The 21829-nt window shown below is 40.5% G+C and overlaps 1 protein-coding gene across 1 annotated transcript; it reads left to right on the forward strand.

The window, feature by feature from the left end:
• The first annotated feature begins 297 nt into the window (after positions 1 to 297).
• LOC109400049 (armadillo repeat-containing protein 2) lies at positions 298 to 17685 on the forward strand. Its single transcript, XM_062859163.1, has 9 exons — positions 298 to 793; positions 868 to 1173; positions 8074 to 8369; positions 8449 to 8589; positions 8648 to 8782; positions 13193 to 13295; positions 13428 to 14341; positions 16792 to 17341; positions 17410 to 17685. Exons 1-9 carry the CDS (start codon positions 655 to 657, stop codon positions 17613 to 17615), a joined length of 2790 nt encoding a protein of 929 aa, XP_062715147.1. The 5' UTR covers positions 298 to 654; the 3' UTR covers positions 17616 to 17685.
• The last annotated feature ends 4144 nt before the right edge of the window (positions 17686 to 21829 follow it).

The following is a 21829-nucleotide window of genomic DNA, read 5'->3' on the forward strand; positions in this document are numbered from 1 at the left end:
CCTTTGTGGTAAGTATGTTTGCTTGCAAACAGCAATGCAATGCCATCATTATTGTTTGGATTTCAACTACCACGACCGTAACCCTCAGTTTGTTGGTGGTCACAGCTGCCGTAGCAACCGAACAATATAACAGCGCAGGATAACATTTTTGATCGACATTTCAATCGATTGTACATTTTCTCGACGTGGTAGGAGAACCAACTTTGGACAAACATTAGTGGATGGATATGAACGACATTTATCCTTGGAAACACAATACATTCTACTATCTTCTTGCGTTTAATTTTTTTGTGTTGGGACGATATGGTGTGTTATGTAAAGTTGAATCGTTGATAAATTGTACATCCAAACAAACATAATTTACTTAGTAAACGTGAAATATACGCTGCAATTGCTTTCAGTATCGATAACATGTGCAACACTATCGAAAACGGTTCAGCTACCCTAACTAGAGTGACGTATTTCTACGAAACACGATACGAAGGACCATGCTTTGTAACTATGAATGACCAGGCCATTCGTTTAATGTCTTTTCTTCTGAATAGTTGTTGAGTGAGCTTTGTCCACCGGATTGGTCAGTTCGAGCCTATTCCATTAAAGTTTTGCATTTGAGGATATCTCAAGGTTAAATGATCTGGCTGGGTAAAGGGTGATATGCAAAACTCCAGATTGAACGGTGATCCTTCGTTTGTATTTCTCAACGGTGGGGTCACACCAGGTGATGGAAAACGTAGATTAGTACGAAAAACCAGTGCGGAAATTGTGAGCGAAGCTAAAAGCATGCTGGCAGGAGGTGAGTCATTGGAAATCATCAATTGCTAGTTAAGCATTACAAAAAAAAAACAACGTGAATTGTTATACCAACAGGAGGAACACGCTTGGTGTCTGCCAGGCGGCCAATAACACCCCGAGAACCTAGAAGACAGCTATATGGCCGGGTGGCTCCACCAGGGAGGCCTCCGAGTGCCTTCAGCTTAAAGTATCTACAGCTAGAATCTCGCGCCCTGCCGTCGTTGGAACCAATTCAAAGCACCATCCAAACCAATGGAGTTGTCCGATCGGAATCGGTTGATGACCTGGGTGAATATGATTCTACGAACAATAATGGCCCTCGGAGCAAATTACCCGCGCTGCTTAAAGTTCCTGGCAAACAGGCAGGATCGCTCGATAACCGTAAGTATGTCTCATTGCATTCCATGGGGGCTTTTGGGATCAATTGGTTGCATATTTATGAGTGATTATCGATCTGCTCTAATTCGATGGCATTTTTTGCGTCTTGCGTTCAGTTCTCCTTATCGTACAGACGACTATGCAAACGAGATGAAGTTGTACTGTGCTGGTCAACTAATGTCTGTCCCACATTTAACTGTTATCGATTTGAAGTAATTACTTTTTTGGCTTGCTTCATGCGACAGCCTCACGCAATATGATTAATTATGGATACAGAGCAGTCTAATAGTTTGTGTTTGAAAACGCAATAAGACGGGTCAACAGACCGACGCTATAATTGTGCAGTATTTTTGTGATACATTTCATATATTTGTGATGTTGTGGATAAAAATAATACTATGCAGTATCCCTTTCACAATAAAAAAATGCACCGAGGTCGTTTCCGCATATGAAATGGACCCTCAGAACTGGACCACGTTTGATAACCATTTGTAATGCAAACAAATGGTGGAAAATGATACCGTAATCCGGGGTATCATTGATCAGCGGGGTAACATTGATCGGCTTGACCCACCCCAAGAAATGTTCAAACAAGCATTTTACATTGAATCAGTTTCTGCTATCATTTAGCTATTAAATGACATGCAATTCATGAAAATTGAATTTCATAAACATTGAAATAAATCGATTTTTACATAACTGTGTTTCGTAACGCAATGAGATACATTGTCAAACATTCATGCTTGGCGTGAATACTAGATGCAATATGAGTTTCGAAATCACTGTATTACTTCAATATGATATCCTAGAGTTGGATTCAATAAACGAAACTTTTATGAAAATGCTCATTTTCAGTAAAATATACGATTTATTAAAAGTCGGCTATCAATTTCTAAAGCTATTGCCTATTTTTAGGCGTTATTCGTGGTTTAGAGAATTTTAATCCTAAAATAACTTAAAAAGTACATAATTTGTAAGAATTTGGACAACACATTCGAAATCAGCGACCCCGAATTTAGTAAGTAAGGGTATTTTCAACACAAATGAACATTGATCACTGACATGATCAATGTTACCCAAAATCAACAAAATCAAAAATTAGATTAAAAACCCTAATTAATCCACCTAGCGGTGATGGTGCCTTTCTCGTGCTTTAAAATATCCTTTTAACAAAACTCGAGCGACATGTTGATGACATTGACATAAATACAAAATAAAAACTGCTTACTAAATCTACTCAATATAGATACATTTTATATTACCATAACATCCAATATTCAGAAAATATAAGACAACGATCCAAAACTCAAACCAAACAAGTGTCATGAAGCCGCAAAATTTTGAAACGTCATTTTAGATTTTCTGGTCATCATTTTATGACTCCGGATATCTACCCCAACTAAACTAACCGCCATCTTGAACATTGAGACACCATCTTTGATGTTCTGGTATTCATTTTTGGACTCTGCACCTAAAATTAAATAAAATAGTCGCCGTATTGAATTTTGGCATGTCGTTTATGATTTTCTGGTTACCAGTTTTGGACGAAGACCGGCATTCTTCCCCATTCAAACTATAGTCATATTGCAGACCTTGTGAAACAGCGCACAGCTTGGGTTTTCTGATTACAAATTTTGAATTCTGGACATATTTTCATACAAAATATGCCCATAATGCAAGAATTAAAAATCCTATAAAATAGGCACTAACTTGAATACTGGGCCATTCTCTTGGACTTAGGACCGCTATCTTGGATACTCTGGTGGACACCAAACATATTTCCCATACTAAATACACTTATTTTACATAGTTTTGGAGCTCAAAATTCCTTAAAACAGCCACCATCTTCTGTTGACGCGATCAAATTTTTATTTTTCCATTCAACGTTGACCCATCCTGCTATAAATTTACACCTTAGGAATCTGAAATGGTACGATTTGATGAGATCGCTTAAGTTTTGTCTATATGTTGTTCTCATATATGAGAACTTAGACCTATTCGTCACTGTTGTTCATACCTAATGTTTATCAGGCCATTAATCAAAGCCACGATTTAATTTTTCACATGAACGTTGGTTCTGCTACACAACAGCTAGTCTCTAATGTGATCTAAGGCTATTTTCTTGCTAACCGTTCATTAGATTATCAAAAAATCTGCGATCTGATGTGTCGTATGTATGGGTTTGGTTCATTTTTATATTTGGTAATTTCCGGTGGGATAGCCGGATCTGATTCCATGAGTCATGGACCATGACACTACCGGTTGTCCCAATTCCGAAATATTTGCTGGCCGTTCATTAGGTAATCTAAAAAGATGTGACGCATGTACGGGTTTGTTTCTCTTTCAGATTTAACAACTTCAGCGGGAACCCCGGAACGGGTTCCGGAACACTACTGGTTCAGATATGGTCTGAGATGGTTTTCCTGCTCATTTTCCATCAGGTCATGGAAAATGCCGTGGTTGGATGTGTCGCATGTATGGGTTTGGTACAATTGTATATTTGTCCACTTCCAGCGGGACGCCTTGAACCGGTTCCGGAACACTACCGGTTCAGATATGGTCTGAAATGATTTTCCTGCTCATTATCCATCAGGTCATCGAAAATGCCGAGGTTTGATGTGTCGCACTGTCGCATGCATGGGTTTGGTTCAATTGTATTTTTGACCACTTCCAGTGGAACGCCTAGAACCGGTTCCGGAACACTACCGGTTCAGATATGGTCTGAGATGATTTTCCTGCTCATTGTCCATCAGGTCATCTAAAATACCGTGGTTTGATGCGTCGCTTGCATGGGTTTGGTACAATTGTATATTTGGCCACTTCCAGCGGGACGCCCAGAACCGGTTCGGGAACACTACCGGTTCAGATATGGTCTTAGACTATTTTCCTGCTTACCGCTCATCAGGTTATCGAAAATGCCGTGGTTTGATGTGTCTCATGTATGGGTTTGGTTCACTTTGATATTTGCCAATTACGGCGGGACACCCGGAACCGGTTCCGGAACACTACCGGTTCAGATATGGTCTTAGACTATTTTTCTGCTTACCGCTCATCAGGTTATCGAAAATGCCGTGGTTTGATGTGTCGCATGCATAGGTTTGATGCATTTTCATATCTGGTCCCTTCCTGGGGTACCGTTCCGGAACACCTAAATGGCCATATCTCCGGGACGGCTTAACCGATCCGAACCATTTTCAATAGGAAACAATGGGACCAGATTCCGCGTCGAATGAACCGTTGGTCATTGAAATCGGATGAGGTTTACTGCCAAAAAGTAATGTGAGTTTTTTTGTACACACACATACACACGCACACACATACACACACACACACACACACATACACACACACAGACATCACCTCAATTCGTCGAGCTGAGTCGATTGGTATATGTGATTTGACCCTCCGGGCCTTCTATCAAAAAGTCTTTTTTGGAGTGAACATATAGCCTTTCCAGTACACTTAGTGTACGAGAAAGGCAAAAACCTATTTAAACATGTTTTAAAGTTTTACAATACTTTTCCGAGTAGCTTAACACATACTCTGAGGGCCAGTACTTGTTTTGAAAATATAAAACATGTAACGTTTGCTTTATCAAGAGAATTATTCAAGAAAGATCGAAAATTCTGATCAATGTTACCTACTTTTTTATTTTTTCCTATGTAGAAGTATTGGTAGAACAAATTATTTAAAGTGTAAGAACGTATTTATTCAGAACAAATTATATAGTCCAGTCCTATCTTTGAAATTTGGAACGGAACTGTACACTAGGCCGTCTCGTGTTTTGCACACTTTGGAAAAGTTGAATGTTCCTTATTGGCCAAGGCAGCACCTCTGCTAATAAAACAAAACAGTGAGCCAATCGTTGAATCATTAATCGGTAACAATTAAATAACTTTTTTCACAGACATCCTATCGTTTTGCGGTCTTCGAAGGAAAGTTTCATAGATAAATTTTCTACAAGGAACGTTGATCGATTTGAATTAAGGAAATAAGGGGCGACCCTTGAGATTTTTTTTCTCTAAGTTCAACATTTCCCATAGCAAATCCTATGAAAACTTTGAATCGCTTGCGCTAAATTATAGTTTCAGCGATTGCGTTGAAATTTTGTACAGGTCATATAGGACCTAAATGGAATCTAAAAAAATGACTGGAGCGAGAATTTGATGTTTGTCGCAGTGTGCACATTCATTCGGTCATCACAGAAAAACAACAAGTTGAAACGTTTAACAGTTTTAATTGATTTTCAACATTACCGAGAAAAACCAATCAAAACTATTTGTGTGTTTAATAAACAAATTTATTGTGATGATTGTTAAATAGATGTATGATAAAATCATTACTTGTGTAAACTTCTAAGACTTCTATAAGAAATCACCCGGACGCATTCTACACTAGTACATATATGTATACTAGGCTGTCCCAAAAAAATCGATGTTCGAAAAGTCAAGGTGCTCAACCCTTAAATGAAAGATATGCATATTTGAAGCATTTTTGTAGAACATTTCGATTTTCTAAAAAATCATTTAGAGGTTCCGCGATTTTTGAAAAATGGCCTTTTTTCAAGAAAAGTCTCAAAAAATATTTTGTTCCTAATATTTTTTCAACTTCTGAACTTTTTCAATATTTTTGTATTTTTCTATGGACCTCTAGGCATTCTTGAAGAGGATAAGTTTTTGGAATATTGTATTTATATTGACGGCAGAACCAGCTTTGTGCTGATAAAAGGGCTATTTTTTGAGAATTTTTCATCTAAATTTGATAAAAAAAAATACATTTTTATTTTCAATTTTGAAAGTTTTATCTGATAGTACTATTTGTATGCGTCATTTCTCTAAAAAAAAAAGATTTAAAATATCTTGTCTAGAAGCTGAGATATTATGATTTTAGTAAATGGACAATATTTTTGAATTTTTTGCAAAACTTTGTATATTTGGAATATTGTATACGTATATTAAAAGAAGTTAGGCTTAAAAATACGGCTTTCCTTATTGGATGGTCAAGCTAGTTTAAACATGGATCTTTTATTCTGGGGTGATTGGCAGTAGATTCATGAAGAGCTTTTATCTGAATAACTACAACAATGACGGGTAGCAACGCATTAATTTCGATATTATGTCGTGGAATTCTCGACAATTACACCCCTTTTCTGAAGTACCAAAAACCATTCCATGCAGAGATAACATAATAGTGATGAAATCAATAAAAAAAACTAAGTTAAGACAAGACTGATTTTAAAAAACTAGACTAGAAATAATAGACAATAATAGGCTTTTGAGGAAATACGCGATCTTATTATTGCTAAACGTTTATTTCTTTGATGAATTGAGCTAATATTTTGACACGAAATTGCCATTATGCTGAATTTTGCATATATGAAATACAAATCGTGTTTGATCACAAGCTTAGGGCACGATAGGGCAACCAAAATGTGTCAAAGTGATCGGACAACGGCAGTCTTTTGATTTACACGTGTGTTGCTGTTCGAACAGTTTTGCATTTACGCCCACACATGTGATCAGAAATGTTTTGTATTTCTTATACGCAAAATTCTTCATTGTGTCGGATTCGTATCAAAATTTGAGTTTAATTCATCAAAGGAAATATAGTTAAACCATCTCAAAGTTGGCAATTTTGTATGACAATCGGCGTTTGTCCGATTAACTATGCACCCCCGTTGCCGAGTTTCATACCAAATTGTCCATTACATTTCAAGTTCAAGTCTTCAGTAGAAATCATGACTTACCTATGGTTTTTTTTTATTGATTTTATCAATGTTATATAATCTCTGCATGGAATGGTCGTTCCTATTTCAGAAAAAAATGAGCGTAGTAGTCGGGATATCCACGACGTAATCTCGAACTAAATGCGTTGCTACCAGTAACCACGATACCCGTCATATTTGTAGTTATTCAGATAAAAGCTCTTCGTGAATCTACTGCCAACCAGCCCAGAATAAAAGATCCATGTTTAAACTTACTTGACTATACAACAAGAAAAGCTGTTTTTTAACTTCGAACATTGGAGTGTCACAAAAACCTTACAATATTCCAAATATACAAAGTTTTGCAAAAATTTGAAATATTATCCATTTACTAAAATCCTAATATCTCAGCTTTTAAACAAAATATTTTAAATCTTTTTTTAGAGAAATGACGCATACAAATAGTACTATCAGATAAAACTTCCAAAATTGAAAATAAAAAATCGTGCATGCATTTTTTTCTCAAATTTAGATGAAAAATTCTTAAAAAATGGTTTTTTTATCAACATAAAAACGGTTCTGCCGTCAATATATAAACAATATTCTAAAAACTTATCCCCTTCAAGAATGCCTAGAGTTCCATAGAAAAATACAAAAATATTGAAAAAAGTTGAAAAAATATTACGAAAAAATGATTTTTTTGAGACTTTTCATGAAAAAAGGTCATTTTCCAAAAATCGCCCTAGCGGAACCTCTAAATGATTTTTTTAGAAAATCGAAATGTTATACAAAAATGCCTCAAATATGCATATCTTTCATTTAAGGGCTGAGCACCTTGACTTTTCGAACACCGATTTTTTTTGAGACAGTCTAATGTATACTGAATTTTCTAATATTAATCACACTATTTGTTCAATTCGAACTTCCAACATATATTTTTGAAGCCATATCCAAATTTTCAAGGCTTTTCTTCTGAATCAAAATTGCCCATTTATGAATTAATTGCCGTGTTTATCGTGAACTCAATGCTTATGGCCACGATTGCTGAAATATATACATATAACATCACACATTATCCAACAAATGAGCCAAAATCCGATACTGAACTAAACAACATAAAGAAAGTGGAAAAGAAAGATTATAACTCCACGCCTGTCGCATCTCGTCACTATCCTTACTGCTTGTATCGCGTATCTCAGTTTCAGAATGTATGCCACCGCGAAAGGACTTTAAGCCACCGACGGCAGCCTTAACACCACAATTTTCACTCAATGCCGAACCCAAACCTCTGAACGAGAAACGGCCGCCCCCGTTAGATGGGACCTGCTCTGGTAACGTTGCAACGGCTCCATCGGGACCATCGCCACCGAACAGTATCGTTAAGAACCATCCTCTCAAGCGTCGTCAATTTCAATCGCTCGACGAGCGCAACACGCCTGAGGCGGAAAAATCCTCATCGTTGGGATCGGCTCGACAGTCTGAAAGTGCGAAAATGGTTAGCATCTAATGTGGTTAACGAAGCGACAGCGTGCAAATATGTTGCCTAAAATGATAATTTTCGTTTGCTTGTACAGGACCACCAAGAGCAGAAAGTGAAGCTGAGCAAAAGCAACGACTTGCTGGCACAATCCAGCACGGAGGCTTTATTGGAAATGCTGAAGGCCCATGCTGGAATTAAGGAGTGCACCGATGAAACTGCCAGTCACATCAATGGGGTGAGTTGTATCACAATTCACTGCAGCCAGTTTCAATTCACATATCGCTGCTCCATAGATTCTAGGTGAGCTGTTTTCTCGCGTAAAAGGATCCAAAGGTAGCTGGCGGGGAGCGGTGTTGGGAGCATTGTATGGTCTGGTGGAGGCGAACTCGGCAAAAATATTGCTATCAGTAGCGCGCGTTGTATTGGCGGTAAGTTTTCTAAGATTTTTCTACATTTATTTATTTGATATGATGAAAAAATAAAACGATATTTTTGTCTTGGAGTCTAAGGTATCAATTTGGAGAGCCATAATTTTTCATGTAAGCGAAAGATGAGATTTCGATCTGGGACCATTTGGCAGTGGGACCTATTTTTGATTCTTTCCGCTGTATCCCAGCAATTTCTCACCAATTAACTTCAATTTTTGTATATGGCTATATAATATACGTATCTCGTCGTGTCCCAAAAACCGATGAAAAAATATAAATATAAACTCTTTCGGCAATTTATTTGGAAATTTCTTCGGTAATTCTTTTGGAGCTTTCTTTGCAAGCTCAATTGGAAACTTCTTCAGTTAGCTTTTTGTGTATTTAGACAATTCCTCTGGAAATGCTTTCGTATTTTTTTAAAGAAATGTATGTGGCAAGTCTTATATTAATTACTTCGATAATTTATTTTGAAATTTCTTCGCTCCTCTTTTGGACATTTTCTTAGGAACATGACATGTTTTATTCAATTCCTTTGTTTTTTTTTACAAATTTCTGTTTGACTGATCCTTGTCATGTGATGTATTACTACCCATCATAGTCTGTTGAAGTTTCCATCCCAGAGCTATTCTAAGGCCTCCAAAATACTCCGAAGTTTGTGTCACAAATCCAATATTCTAAACCTAATTTAATGAACGTTGAATGATCTCAGTACATAGTCTACGGTACTTAAAAAGCCTCAAAGCACCCCTAGAAAATTCACGGTACAAGAATTGGGTAATCTAGGTAATCCAAACTACTCTGGAATTCACTTTCTTAAGATCTACTTAGTCACGTTGATGTCCATTAGACCTCGCAATACCACGAGCAACTCGATATTGTGGTAGTTGGAAACTCCGTGAAATACAAATGGCCTTCAATGCATTTTGAGGTTTTGGTTACATGTTTTAATTGTAAAAAAAAATATTCGTGGAATGTGGTCTATACTGCTGACGGAGCCTCTGTGTTCAACTATAATGCTTTTGGTACATTCATAGGATATTCCAGGCTTTCCAAACTATTTGAAATTAGGGCCTTTCAAGGTCTACAGGCTCTACTCTTGTTTCTCTTCACTCTATCGGGATAGTTTTTCCACGATTGTGTCTGTTGCACCTCATAATATTACAAGTGTGTCTATGTGTTGCTAGTTGAGTGTCCACTAACATATAAATGAACCCCAATGTATTTTGAAGTATGGGTCGCAATATCTGTAAATCTTTGGATATTTTTACTGTTGCGAATGCTCGTGGGAAATAATCTACGCTACTCTTAGAGCCTCAGAGTGCACTTCTGATAACTTTGTAACATTCACTTGGTGATCTAGGTCATCATCCTCCAGGACTTTCTCCAGAAATAACTGCTAATTTATCTAGGAATTTATCAAGAGATTCCTTCAGAAATTCCTCCACGGTTTCCGCCAGAAATTCTTCCAGGGATTTCTCGAACAATTCCTCCTCAAATTTATCCCCGAATTCCTCCAGAAATTCACAGGGGTTCTTCCAGGAATTCCTCAAAAGGATTCTTTCTGAAATTCCGCAAGGGATTCTCCAAAGGATTCCATCTCGCATCCTTCCAGGGATGCCTCTAGAGATTCCTCCAAAATTTAACCAAGAATTCATCCAGGGATTCTTCCTGGAACTTATCCAAGGATTTCTTCATGAAATCAGGAATTCATCCCGGAATTCTACCAGAAAATCCAACAGGAATTGCATCACGAAATTCCTTCAAAGGTTCCTCCCTGAATTCTGAAACGTATCGACAACAAGTGCCGGGCCGACTCAAGACGCAAGAGACTCTCCGGCAATCCCAGGGTCGGCTAGCCACTGGGTAATCAAGGGCTTTCGCGGAATACAAAAAACTAACTCAAGGAACTTTTACGTTACTTATATAATTTATTAATTTTCCTAATTGTTGAGTGTGCGTGTTGTTCTGTGTAATAATTTAGTGTAAATTTGTTATGTGTGTCCTAGGCTATTCGGTGGTACCGGTACTCGGCGGATGGCGGGACGAGCGGTGTTGTGGGCCGGTACTCGGCCGACGGAACCAGCGGGAGTTGCTGGGGGGGGGGGGGGGTATGCAGGCGTCTTCCCTCGTGGACGCAATCGGCCGGCCGTGGACTAACCACCTTGGACGGCCGAGAGGGGAAAGCTCCTTTACGGTTAGGGCCTACGGCCCGAGCTATTCATCCTATTATGAGGACTCACGGTCTTTTACGGTTAGGCGCGGGAACCGTTCCCGGTTCCGCGGGCCGAGCCGTGTGCTGGACGACCCTATTTTAGGTCCAACAAAAGAGGTCCTGGGCTTTCCTGGGAAGCTGACTAGACTGATTAAAGCAACGATGGACGGTGTGCAAAACTGCGTAAGGGTTTCGGGTGAACTATCCAGTTCATTCGTATCTCGCCGGGGACTGCGACAAGGTGACGGACTCTCATGTCTACTCTTCAACATCGCGCTGGAAGGTGTGATGCGACGAGCCGGGCTCAACAGCCGGGGAACGATTTTCACAAAATCCGGTCAATTTGTGTGCTTTGCGGACGACATGGACATTATCGCTAGAACATTTGGAACGGTGGCAGAACTGTACACCCGCCTGAAACGCGAAGCAGCAAAGGTCGGACTGGTGGTGAATGCCTCAAAAACAAAGTACATGCTGGTAGGCGGAACCGAAAACGATCGGATCCGTCTGGGTAGTAATGTTACGATAGACGGGGATACTTTCGAGGTGGTGGAGGAATTCGTCTACCTCGGATCCTTACTGACGGCTGACAACAACGTGAGCCGAGAAATTCGGAGGCGCATCATCAGCGGAAGTCGGGCCTACTACGGGCTCCAGAAGAAACTGCGGTCGAAAAAGATTCACCCACGCACCAAATGCACCATGTACAAAACGCTGATAAGACCGGTGATCCTCTACGGGCACGAGACATGGACCATGCTCGAGGAGGACCTGCAAGCACTCGGAGTGTTCGAGCGACGCGTGCTAAGAACGATCTTCGGCGGTTTGCAGAAGAACGGTGTGTGGCGGAGAAGAATGAACCACGAGCTCGCTGCACTTTACGGCGAACCCAACATCCAGAAGGTGGCCAAAGCCGGAAGGATACGATGGGCAGGGCATGTTACAAGAAGAAATCCCCCTGCAAATTCTTTAAAAAATCCTTCACAAATTTCTACATGAATTATTCCAGAAAGTACTCTAGGAATTCGTTCAAGATTTCCTGGAGAAATTTCTTCAAAGAAACTCCTGAAGAAATTCCTGGAATAATTCTTGCAGCAATTATTGGAGAAATTCCTGAAAAAAAATCTTCAAGGAATTCTTGGAGAAATTCCATGAGAGATTCTTGGTGGAATTGTTAAAAAAAGTCTTGTAGGTAATCCTGAAGAAATTCTTGGAAGGGAATTCTGGGAGGGATTATTGACGTTGAATTCTTGACGGATGTCTTGGGGGGATTCCTGTAGGTATTTCTGGAAGATTTTCTAAAGGATTTTTTTGGAAGAAAACCTGAAGATATTTATTGAAAAATCCCTGGAGGTATTCCTAGAGGAGCTTATAAAGGAATCCATGGCCAAATTCCTGCCGGAATATTTGGAGGAATTTCTGGAGGAATGCTTGGAAATTTTTTTGGAGGAATTCTTGGAGAAATTCCTGCTGGGATTTTTGGTGGAATTCTTAACATATTTCTTAGAGAAATTCCTGGAGAAATTCTTGGAAGAAGTCTCGGAGCAGATCTTGCAAAAATCCCTAAAGGAATTCTCGGAGGAATCCATAGCGTTGACTCAGGAGTATTTACTTGAGGAATTTCTGGAAGTTGCCAGAAGAATCTTGGATGGAATTTCTGGAGGATCTTTTGGGTGAATTCTTGAAGCAATTTCATGAAAAAATCCCTGGAGGTACTTCTGGCGATGTTCCTGAAGGAATTCTTGGAGGAATTCTTAGAGGCTCCCGTTGTGAAATTTTTTGAGGAATTACTGGAGGGTTTTTTGGAGGAATTCTTGGAGAAATAGAACAACGACACGTATGTAATGTACCTATGTAACTTGAAATAGAATCAGCATGGAAGAAAATTACCTGTTCGACTTCTGTCTACAGAACCGTAATGTCCGCGCCGGCCGCATCAACAACCATGCGCCCCCATGCGCTACATGACTAAAAAAACGTATGCAAGGTGTCATTCAACTCAAGCAGTGTTTTACTACATTATTAAAAGCTAGTAATTATCACTGCCATGAGAAAAGATTTTATTGACTACCTCTATTCTTGATTTGGTAAATCCAGCTGACTGATGCAAGTCTAATTGAATATTTCATCCTATTTATAAATAAAATCTTCTTACGTCGCCCTGCCATTTTCAATAATGATTTTCTATCCTCCAACAGCTGAATGTGACTGGCAGCAATTTGACAGGGGCGTGCAAGTTGGTATTTAAAATTGCTCGCAATGAAAACAACGACGTGCTTTTCGCCGACAGTGATGTGCCAGGTAAGAATATCCATAGCGTTATCATAATCTACCCTTCTATTCACTTGAGTTATTGATATATCGTTGCTCTCTATATAATATGTGTATTGTGTTTTTTTCTTCAACTTCCCCCTTCATTCATTGATTTTTCAGAACTGCTCGTGGATGGTTTGGGTCGTGCGTCTCCAGCTGACGAACCCGAAGCGTGTATCTACGGTTATGGGGCGATTCGTTTTTTGGCTGGCTCAGCTGCATCAGTTTCGCTGAAAGCCAAACCGGAGAATGTTTCGCGCGAAAACTCATCTCGGCAAAAATCGCTGGCTTGTCGTTTGGCACGCCATGGGCTTGTTCAATTGATGATATTGCATTTGAAAATGCTGAACGAACTGGGATCTGCTGAAAAGCTATCTGGACCTCCACTGCACGCGCTTTTCCAGCTATCTGGAGCACTAAGGACTCTTGCTGGTGTACCTGCTATTGGCAATGGTATGGCTGCAACTCGATCTTTGCTGCTGAGCACAAATCCTCAGATCAAAGAAACGCCTGATGGGGAAATGATTCAATTGGAACTGGCTGGACCACTGCTAGTTAGAGCAGCAGAGATGTGCATAGATGAACCGGAAGTACAGGCAAACGTTATCCGAACACTAAGCGTCCTCTCAGAACGTCCTGAATGCTGTGAACAGTTGGCAGATGCAGCTGCTCGACTGGGAATCCTTCTGGGTTCTATCAGTGAAACAAGTCCAACTGTGGACAAAGGCTTGGCCGCTGCCAATCGACTGGGATACATTCTTGGCAACATTATGACCAGATGGGACACGGCTCGGTTGCAGTTCTATATGAATGATGTTTCGATGGAAGCCATACTGAATGCATTGGAGTATTATTCGCACAAACGATTAACTATCAAAAACCAGATGGGTGATGCTGTGGTGGACGTTCTCACGAAGCTGGTACGTGTCATCGCCAATATTAGCGTGAATGGAGACGTTGGCTACGGACTAAGCAACAAACCACCTCTGGGAGAAATTTTGCTTAACATTTTGTTAAAAGTGAAAGATGTAAAAGTAAGTATGTTTAATGCTTAAATTTAGTTAAGCTATTAATAGTTTAAAAACATAGATAAAGGAAAAATTGTTCGTAAGTTGGCAGTTACACGCCAACTTTGCCGGATTGTTGCCCGGCATTCTCACAATATGCCCTGCCCATCGTATCCTTCCACTTGTTGCGACCTTCCGGATGGCAGGTTCACCGTAGAGTGCAGCAAGCTCCTGATTTATTCTTCGCCGCCACACACCGTTCTCCTGTACACCGCCAAAGATGGTCCTAAGCACCCGACACTCGAAAACTTCAAGTGCTTGCATGTCCTCTTCGAGCATAGTCCAGGTGTAGTGCATGTAGAGAACCACCAGTCTTATTAGCTTTTTGTACACGGTGCATTTAGTGTGAGGATGAGTATTTTTCGACCGCAGATTCTTTTGGAACCCAAAGTAGTTTCTACTTTCACTTCCGCCTTCGTATTTGACGACTTTTGTCTGCCGTCAATAAGGATCCGAGGTAGACAAAACTTTCCACTATCGCGAACGTGTCCCCGTCTATCGTAATACTGTTGCTTAGGCTTGCCCACTGCCTAGTCGTTCGCGGTTCCACCAGCCAGCATGCACTTCGTTTTTAACGCGTTCACCATCAGCCGATCTTGACTGTTTCACATTTCAGGCGGGTGTACAGTTCTGCCATCATTCCAAACGTCCTTGCAATAATGTTTATGTTATCCGCAAAATAGACAAATTGGACAGAATCCTGATCGTCGCAGCAGGCTTCCCGGAGAAGCCGTTCCCGTTAATGATTTTCCAAAGCTCTGTACGCCGCCTTGAAGTTCATGAACAGGTGGTGTCTGGCATTATCAGCATGTTTGAAGGACTTTTTCGCACGGTGAAGATTTGGTCCGTTGTCGAGCGGCCAGCGACGAAGCCGGCTTGGCAACATCCCACAAACTGGGATAGTACTTTGTGGGCGGCATTCAGAATTGTGATCGCTCAGAAGTTTTCACACTCAAACTTGTCACCTTTCTTATAGAAGGGGCATATAACCTCTTCCTTCCACTCCACTTATTAGCCGGCGCTGGCAGGTAGCCAGATTTTCCGGCCTCATCTTGATGAGTTCCGCTCCGATACCATCCTTATCCGCTGACTCATTGTTCTTCAGCTGCTGGATAGAAGCCTCAACGTGGGAGTGCGCTCGTTGTTGCTCCCTGCAGTACTATCGTAGTCATTTCTTCCTTTTCCTTGGTCCTCCATGCCTGCGCTCCCCGCACTATTCAGGTGTTCGTCGTAGTGCTGCTTCCACCTTTAGTTCACCTTACGTCCGTCCGTCAAGATACTCCCATCCTTATCCCTGCACAATTCGGCTTGCGTCACTAAGCCTGTGTGGGATACGTTGAGCTTCTGGTGTTTGCTTGGTGTTCGTGAACAACACAGTAGCTTTTTTTGTTCGCACTCCGCTTTCTTCAAGAGGCGCTTTTTTCCCTTCTTTTTCCGCGTTCTTTTATATCATGCGTTGCTGATGGCTGCTTTTATCGATCTCCAGCTGTCCTCGAGAGGGACTTCGTATAACTCACCCTCGTCCGGCAACGCTATCTCGGGATTCTGCGAGTATGCGGTGGTGGAGCGTTTGATGCAACCGACTTCCGGTTGCATCAAACGCTCCAGATTATTCAAAGGCGGTGGGTAATGGTTTTAATCATAAAGAGCATTTGGCGCATTTTTACCATCGCCATGTAGTGGTCAGAGTCGGTGTTAGCACCACCATAAGTCTTATTATTCTTCTTTGTGACTCTACGTTCGCATGGGAACTTGGCCTGCCTTATCTTCAATTTAGTGTTCTTTGAGCACTTCCACAGTTATTAATTGAAGGGCTTTCTTTGCATGCCATTGTATGAATTTGTACATTGTGAGGCAAGGACTATGATATGCTATACCCAGGGAAGTCGAGAAAAGTTCCCGACCAGAACGGGAATCGAACCCACCATCTCCGGATTGGCCATCCAAAGCCTTATTCACTAGGCTAACTGGAGACCCACTTCTGACGCCGATAACACAGCGCAACAGTTTTTTGTCTCAAGAGCCAACTTATAAGTCTCTGACAGATGTTGGGCCGCTGAATCCAAATCTGTGTTATATCTCAATTCGATATGGTAAAACGAAATATTTTGCATGAGTCGTTAATTTAGATGTTAATTGACCAATTTACGTTATGATTGCTTGAAAAAATATTTCCATGATAATGGCTTACAGTAAAAAAAGCTTAAAACTGCATCGTTTGACCTAGTGATCGCTTGAACAGATACAGCATGATTAGCATTGGGCGATTGAGTTTTCATGAATCATATGTTTGTCTTTAGATTAGTAGAACTACATTTCAAATTCGTTCAAATAGATTAATAAATCTGCCAACAGTACTCTTACAAAGATTATTTCAACCTGGATTAACAAAAATGTACCGTTTTCTTTTTTTACAGGAACCGGAAATGGAAGAACTGTTATTTGCTACTTTGGGTGCACTTCACAATCTTTCTTACTATTATGAACCATCGGATAATCCACTCCAGTTCAACCACCATGGAAGCATGGCCGATCGCTTGAAGGACATCTGTGGTGTTTTGTGTAACATTCTCAACTCGAATTCCAACCCAGCTCGGTCGGAGGCAGCTCGTGTTCTCGGAAACATGACACGCAATACCGTGGCAAGGCAAGCATTCTGTTCCGAAAATGGATTGAAGATATTGGTCGAATGCTTGGAGGCCAACGATGTGGAGCTGATGGTTACCTCGTGTGGAGTGCTCGTCAACATTCTTGGCGATAGCGAGCGCAGGACGCCGTTCCGGGAAATACAGGGACCAATTGTACTGCGGAAATTGCTGCAGCGTGGAGTGACCAACCAAGATTGGATCCTGGCGGGGATCACTTGTCAAGCCTTGTGGAACTACCTCATTGACAGCGGAAATGTTGTTCATGCTTTGGGTGAAAATGAAGTGGATTTCATTTGTGGAGATCTGGCCGATTGCTTGGGTAAGTACTTGTTTTTGTTGATAGAATTTTCTATTATATTAACTCAAACATAAATCATGTATTTCCAGATGAAGAGAAATTGTTCAATGGCGAAGAACCGGATGTCCTTTGGGAAGAGTTTGCCCCGGTGGCTACCGATCTGCTGGAAAGATTGCAATCGTGCATGTCAGTTGAAAATTCACCTTGCCTATCTTCTGATGACGAAGGCGATATAATGAATAGGGAACAAGTTGATTCGTGGGGCAAACAGTACAAGCAATGGTTACAGCAATGAGAATTGTTATATGATTGTTACTATAATGTTCGAACATGTCATTCTTTATAATAAAATAATTTTCCCTGCACGCGCCATCTAAATATTATTATATTATTTCACGTAATCGACAATCCTGACAAGAATCATAGAGTACAATTGGTCTTATTAGCGTTTTGTACATGATACATTTGATGCGGTGGTGAATCTTTTTGGCCACAGTTTAGCAAGGTTCCGAGTTAGACGAGTTCTTTCACCACCTCGAAGTTATCCTTGGCTATCATAACACTACTTTTCAGACGAACCGTCGTGCTTGGTTCCGCTCACCAGCACATACTTAGAGCTAGATGACTTTACCACTAGACCACTACACATAGCTCTGCCACTGCACTATATAATATAGGCTCACATGGTCATTTATCACAAAATCAGGAAAGAAAAAAAAAGTGCATGCAAAAAGTGATGAGCACCTAAATGGCGACGTTACAAACACCGAAGGTGGCGTGGTAACAGATCGAGGAGTACGTGCGCAGGACGAAAGACTTCCGGCACCTAACCACCAAGAGATTGAGGAAGAGGTTGGCCGGTTGAAGAACAACAAAGCCGCTGGAGCAGATCAACTACCAAGCGGGCTTCTCAAATACGGTGGAGAAGCACTGGTTTGCAAGATTTGGGAGGAGGATATATTACAGAATGGAATAGGAATGAATGTGTCCCATCTACAAAAAGGACGACAATTTGGATTGCGGGAGCCATCGCGAGATCACACTACTGAGCGGCGCCTACAAGATTTTCTCTCAAATTGACGATTGCAAGAGAGTTCGTGGGCAATAATGTCAGGCTGGATTCATGGGTAAATTCGCCTCAGCGGAGCAGATGTTCGCCATCCGCCAGATGTTGCAGACATGCGGCGAATAAAACGTTTGTTTGTCATTTGTTTGATTTTAAATCGGCGTATGATTCAATTGATCTAAACCAGCTATGGCAGATTATGCATGAATACGGATTCCCGGATAAACTGATACGATTGATCAAGGCGACGATGGATCGAGTGTTGTGCGTAGTTCGAGTATCAGGGACACTCTCGAGTCCCTTCGAATCTCGCAGAGGGTTACGGCAAGGTAACGGTCTTTCGTGCTTGATGTTTAATATTGTTTTAGAGGGTGTAGTAAGGAGAGCGGGGATAAACACGAGTGGAACGATTTTCACGAAGTCCGTTCAGCTGCTTGGTTTCGCTGGTAATATTGATATTATAGCTCGCAAATTTGAGACGATGGTGGAAACTTACATCTGACCAAAGAATGAAGCCAGACGAATCGGAATAGTCAATAATGTGTCGAAGACAAAGTACATGATGGCACAAAGGGCTCTAGGCGGAATTACCGCACCTGCCACCCCGAATTTCTATTCAGATTCAGATACGCATTGCGACAGGAAATTGAACTTACTTTGGACTACGCAGAACTCTACGATCGAACAAAGTTCGCCATCACACGAAGTTAACTATCTACAAAACGCTGATTAGACCAGTAGTCGTCTATACGGGCACGACGCATGGACTCTACGTGCAGAGGACCGACGCGCCCTTGGATTTTTAGTACAGAAGGTGCTGCGTACCATCTACGGCGGATTGCAAATGGAAGACGGGAAATGGAGAAGTCGAATGAACCAGAAACTGCATCAGCTGCTGAGAGAACCAACCAGGGATGGGAATACTCACTTTCCAAGAGTTACACTCACTTGCTATTTTCTCAGCTCAGAAGCGTGCAATCAAGAAACGATGTACGGACGACTTTTGCATTGTGGTTTTGTCTAAAACTTTGCCAAATAGAGTAGGGGTCGCACACGCATACCAAAGTCGTGACAGAGTTGCAAATGCGACTCTCCACGAGGTGAGTGTAATTTACATTCACCTCGTGGAGAGTTGCCTTCGCAGCTCCCTCACGACTTTGGTATGCGTGTGCGACCCCTACTCTATTCGGCAAAGTTTTAGAAAAAACCACAATGCAAAAGTCATCCATGCACCGTTTCTTGATTGCACGCTTTTGAACTGAGAAAATAGCAAGTGAGTTTTCCCATCCTTGGAACTAACCATCGTCCATCCGCAAAAATCGGGAGGCTACAGTGGGCGGGTCACGTCATCAGGATGTCGGATAGAAACCCGATTAAAATGGTTCTCGAGAGCCATCCGACCGGTACAAGAAAACGTGGTGCGCAGCGAGCTAGGTGGGTCGATCAAGTGGAGGACGATCTGCGGATCCTGGAGACACGTAGCCATGGACCGAAAAGAGTGGAGATGACTTCTATGTACAGCATAAGTCAGTCTGGCCTTAGTCTGATCGGTAAGGCAAGTAAGTTGAGATGAACAAGCATCTTCAGTGTGTGATTATTGATGATCGAGAAGTCACTAGACCACCAAGCTCGTCTTAGAGATATCTTTTTTCCTAAACATAAAAACACCTATGTGGTATCCGAGCAATTCGGCCGCTCAGTCATCAACTGATTTTATTTTTCACTCAGCAAAACAGCGCAGAGCGCAGGACAACCGTCCTTAGTCACTATACCCACAAAACTGAAAATTCAAATCCAAATGTAATGTAGGTACGCTAAGATGGTTGCAGACAGCATGCACGCTTTAATAGGCTGACCATCCGTCCCGCATTTGACGGGACAGCTGATTTGTTCAAATGCTCGCCACTCGAGCGTAGTGCATCCTTTTGATTATGTTTTTCGTTATTTCAAACTTGAATGGCATTAGGGTCTTGTACCATTTGGGCAGGTGTACCTATTTTGGACACTTGCCGCTACAACTAAGTCAATTTCAAACCGATTGATTTGAGTTTTTGTATAGAGTTAGATACTGTACGTGCCTAACTCTATACAAAAATTCAAATCTATCGGTTTGAAGTTGACTTAGTTATAGTGGCAAGTGCCCAAAATAGGTACACCTGCTCAAATGGTACAAGACCCTATTTACAACATCCACTTTATGGTTTGGTTGGACATCGATTTACTTTATGTGATATATGTTTTCAACTTATATCCCGTATTTAATCGGGCCAAATCTACGCTTTAATAATAAAGACTGTTCAATTTATAAAACGGACAACTTTACAAGGCTATAAAAAGAAGACGCGTAGTTCAAATTTAACCACCCTTGCTTCGTTGTTCAGTACATCATCTTTCATTATTGTAATCATTTTTGTAATCATTTTTGAATCGAATAAAAATAGTTTTATTTTATAGAAAATCGGCCAGATATTAAATGAGGTGAATTTTTCGATTGCCGAAAATTGAAAATATATATAAAAATTCTGTTCACATATGGTATATCGTTTTTAATACCAGAAAAGTATGTGCCATGCTGCAGCAGCATGAGTAATAAACATTCTGGCAAAATTTCAACTCAATCGGAAAATTAAGTGTTGAGATATTAAAGTCTCAGGTAAGATTCGATTTTTTCAATAAAATTTAATTGTGAAGCAAAAAGGGCATGAAAATATTAAATAATCAATTTTTTATGCATCCAGTCGAAAGTGAGAATAATGGGGTTTCAAATGCAGAAAACTGCTTCTTAATATTGATTGATTTGTTTTTATTAGAGAGACTTTCAGCCCTTGGCTGGTTCGTCTCTTGCTTCTTAATAGCATTGTTGGTTTGGTTACTGTGCGCTAGTGCAGACTCAGTAATCAAAAAGGTTACGTTCTTTGAAGGTTCTTCCAAATAACAATGCAACCTAATGCAAATTTTGCATAACAATGATGTTGGAAATAAAAACTTTGCATCCGATTATTATTAAATAAGGTGTACAATATCATAGGACCAGCTTCGCTGATAAAAAAAATAATAACATGATTCGCTAGAGTCGAAAATCTGCATCAATGGAGCAAAAAGTATGACATTTTTTAATATAACCATCTTTATGGATTAAATTTTTGATAAAAAATGCAATTATAAGTATTTTTTTTTCTTCTGTATCATTCAGAGAGCAATATTCTACTACTCTAGACAAATTTTTAGTCGAATCCGTGATGCTATTGCAACACAGGACATAAATGAACATTTTTCAATAATTTCTATGAAAATAAGGCAACTTACTATATCAAGCCGAAGACTGCTTGGTGCATTATTACTGACCAACTATTGAGCTTTATCTTTAGTAGAATAGTATATGATTCCAATACATTGAAAACTTCATGAAAATGTACATGTTAAGTATGTGGAAAGATATGTCG

This window comes from Aedes albopictus, chromosome 3 (assembly GCF_035046485.1).
Source record: "Aedes albopictus strain Foshan chromosome 3, AalbF5, whole genome shotgun sequence".
NCBI lineage: Eukaryota > Metazoa > Arthropoda > Insecta > Diptera > Culicidae > Aedes > Aedes albopictus.

Bases quoted from the DNA above. Each gene is read 5' to 3' on its own strand.
- LOC109400049 (XM_062859163.1), top strand. From the start codon at position 655: ATGCAAAACTCCAGATTGAACGGTGATCCTTCGTTTGTATTTCTCAAC. The intron at 8,783-13,192 runs GTAAGTTTTCTA...ATCCTCCAACAG, and splicing joins TAGCGCGCGTTGTATTGGCG to CTGAATGTGACTGGCAGCAA. The intron at 13,296-13,427 runs GTAAGAATATCC...TTGATTTTTCAG, and splicing joins CGCCGACAGTGATGTGCCAG to AACTGCTCGTGGATGGTTTG.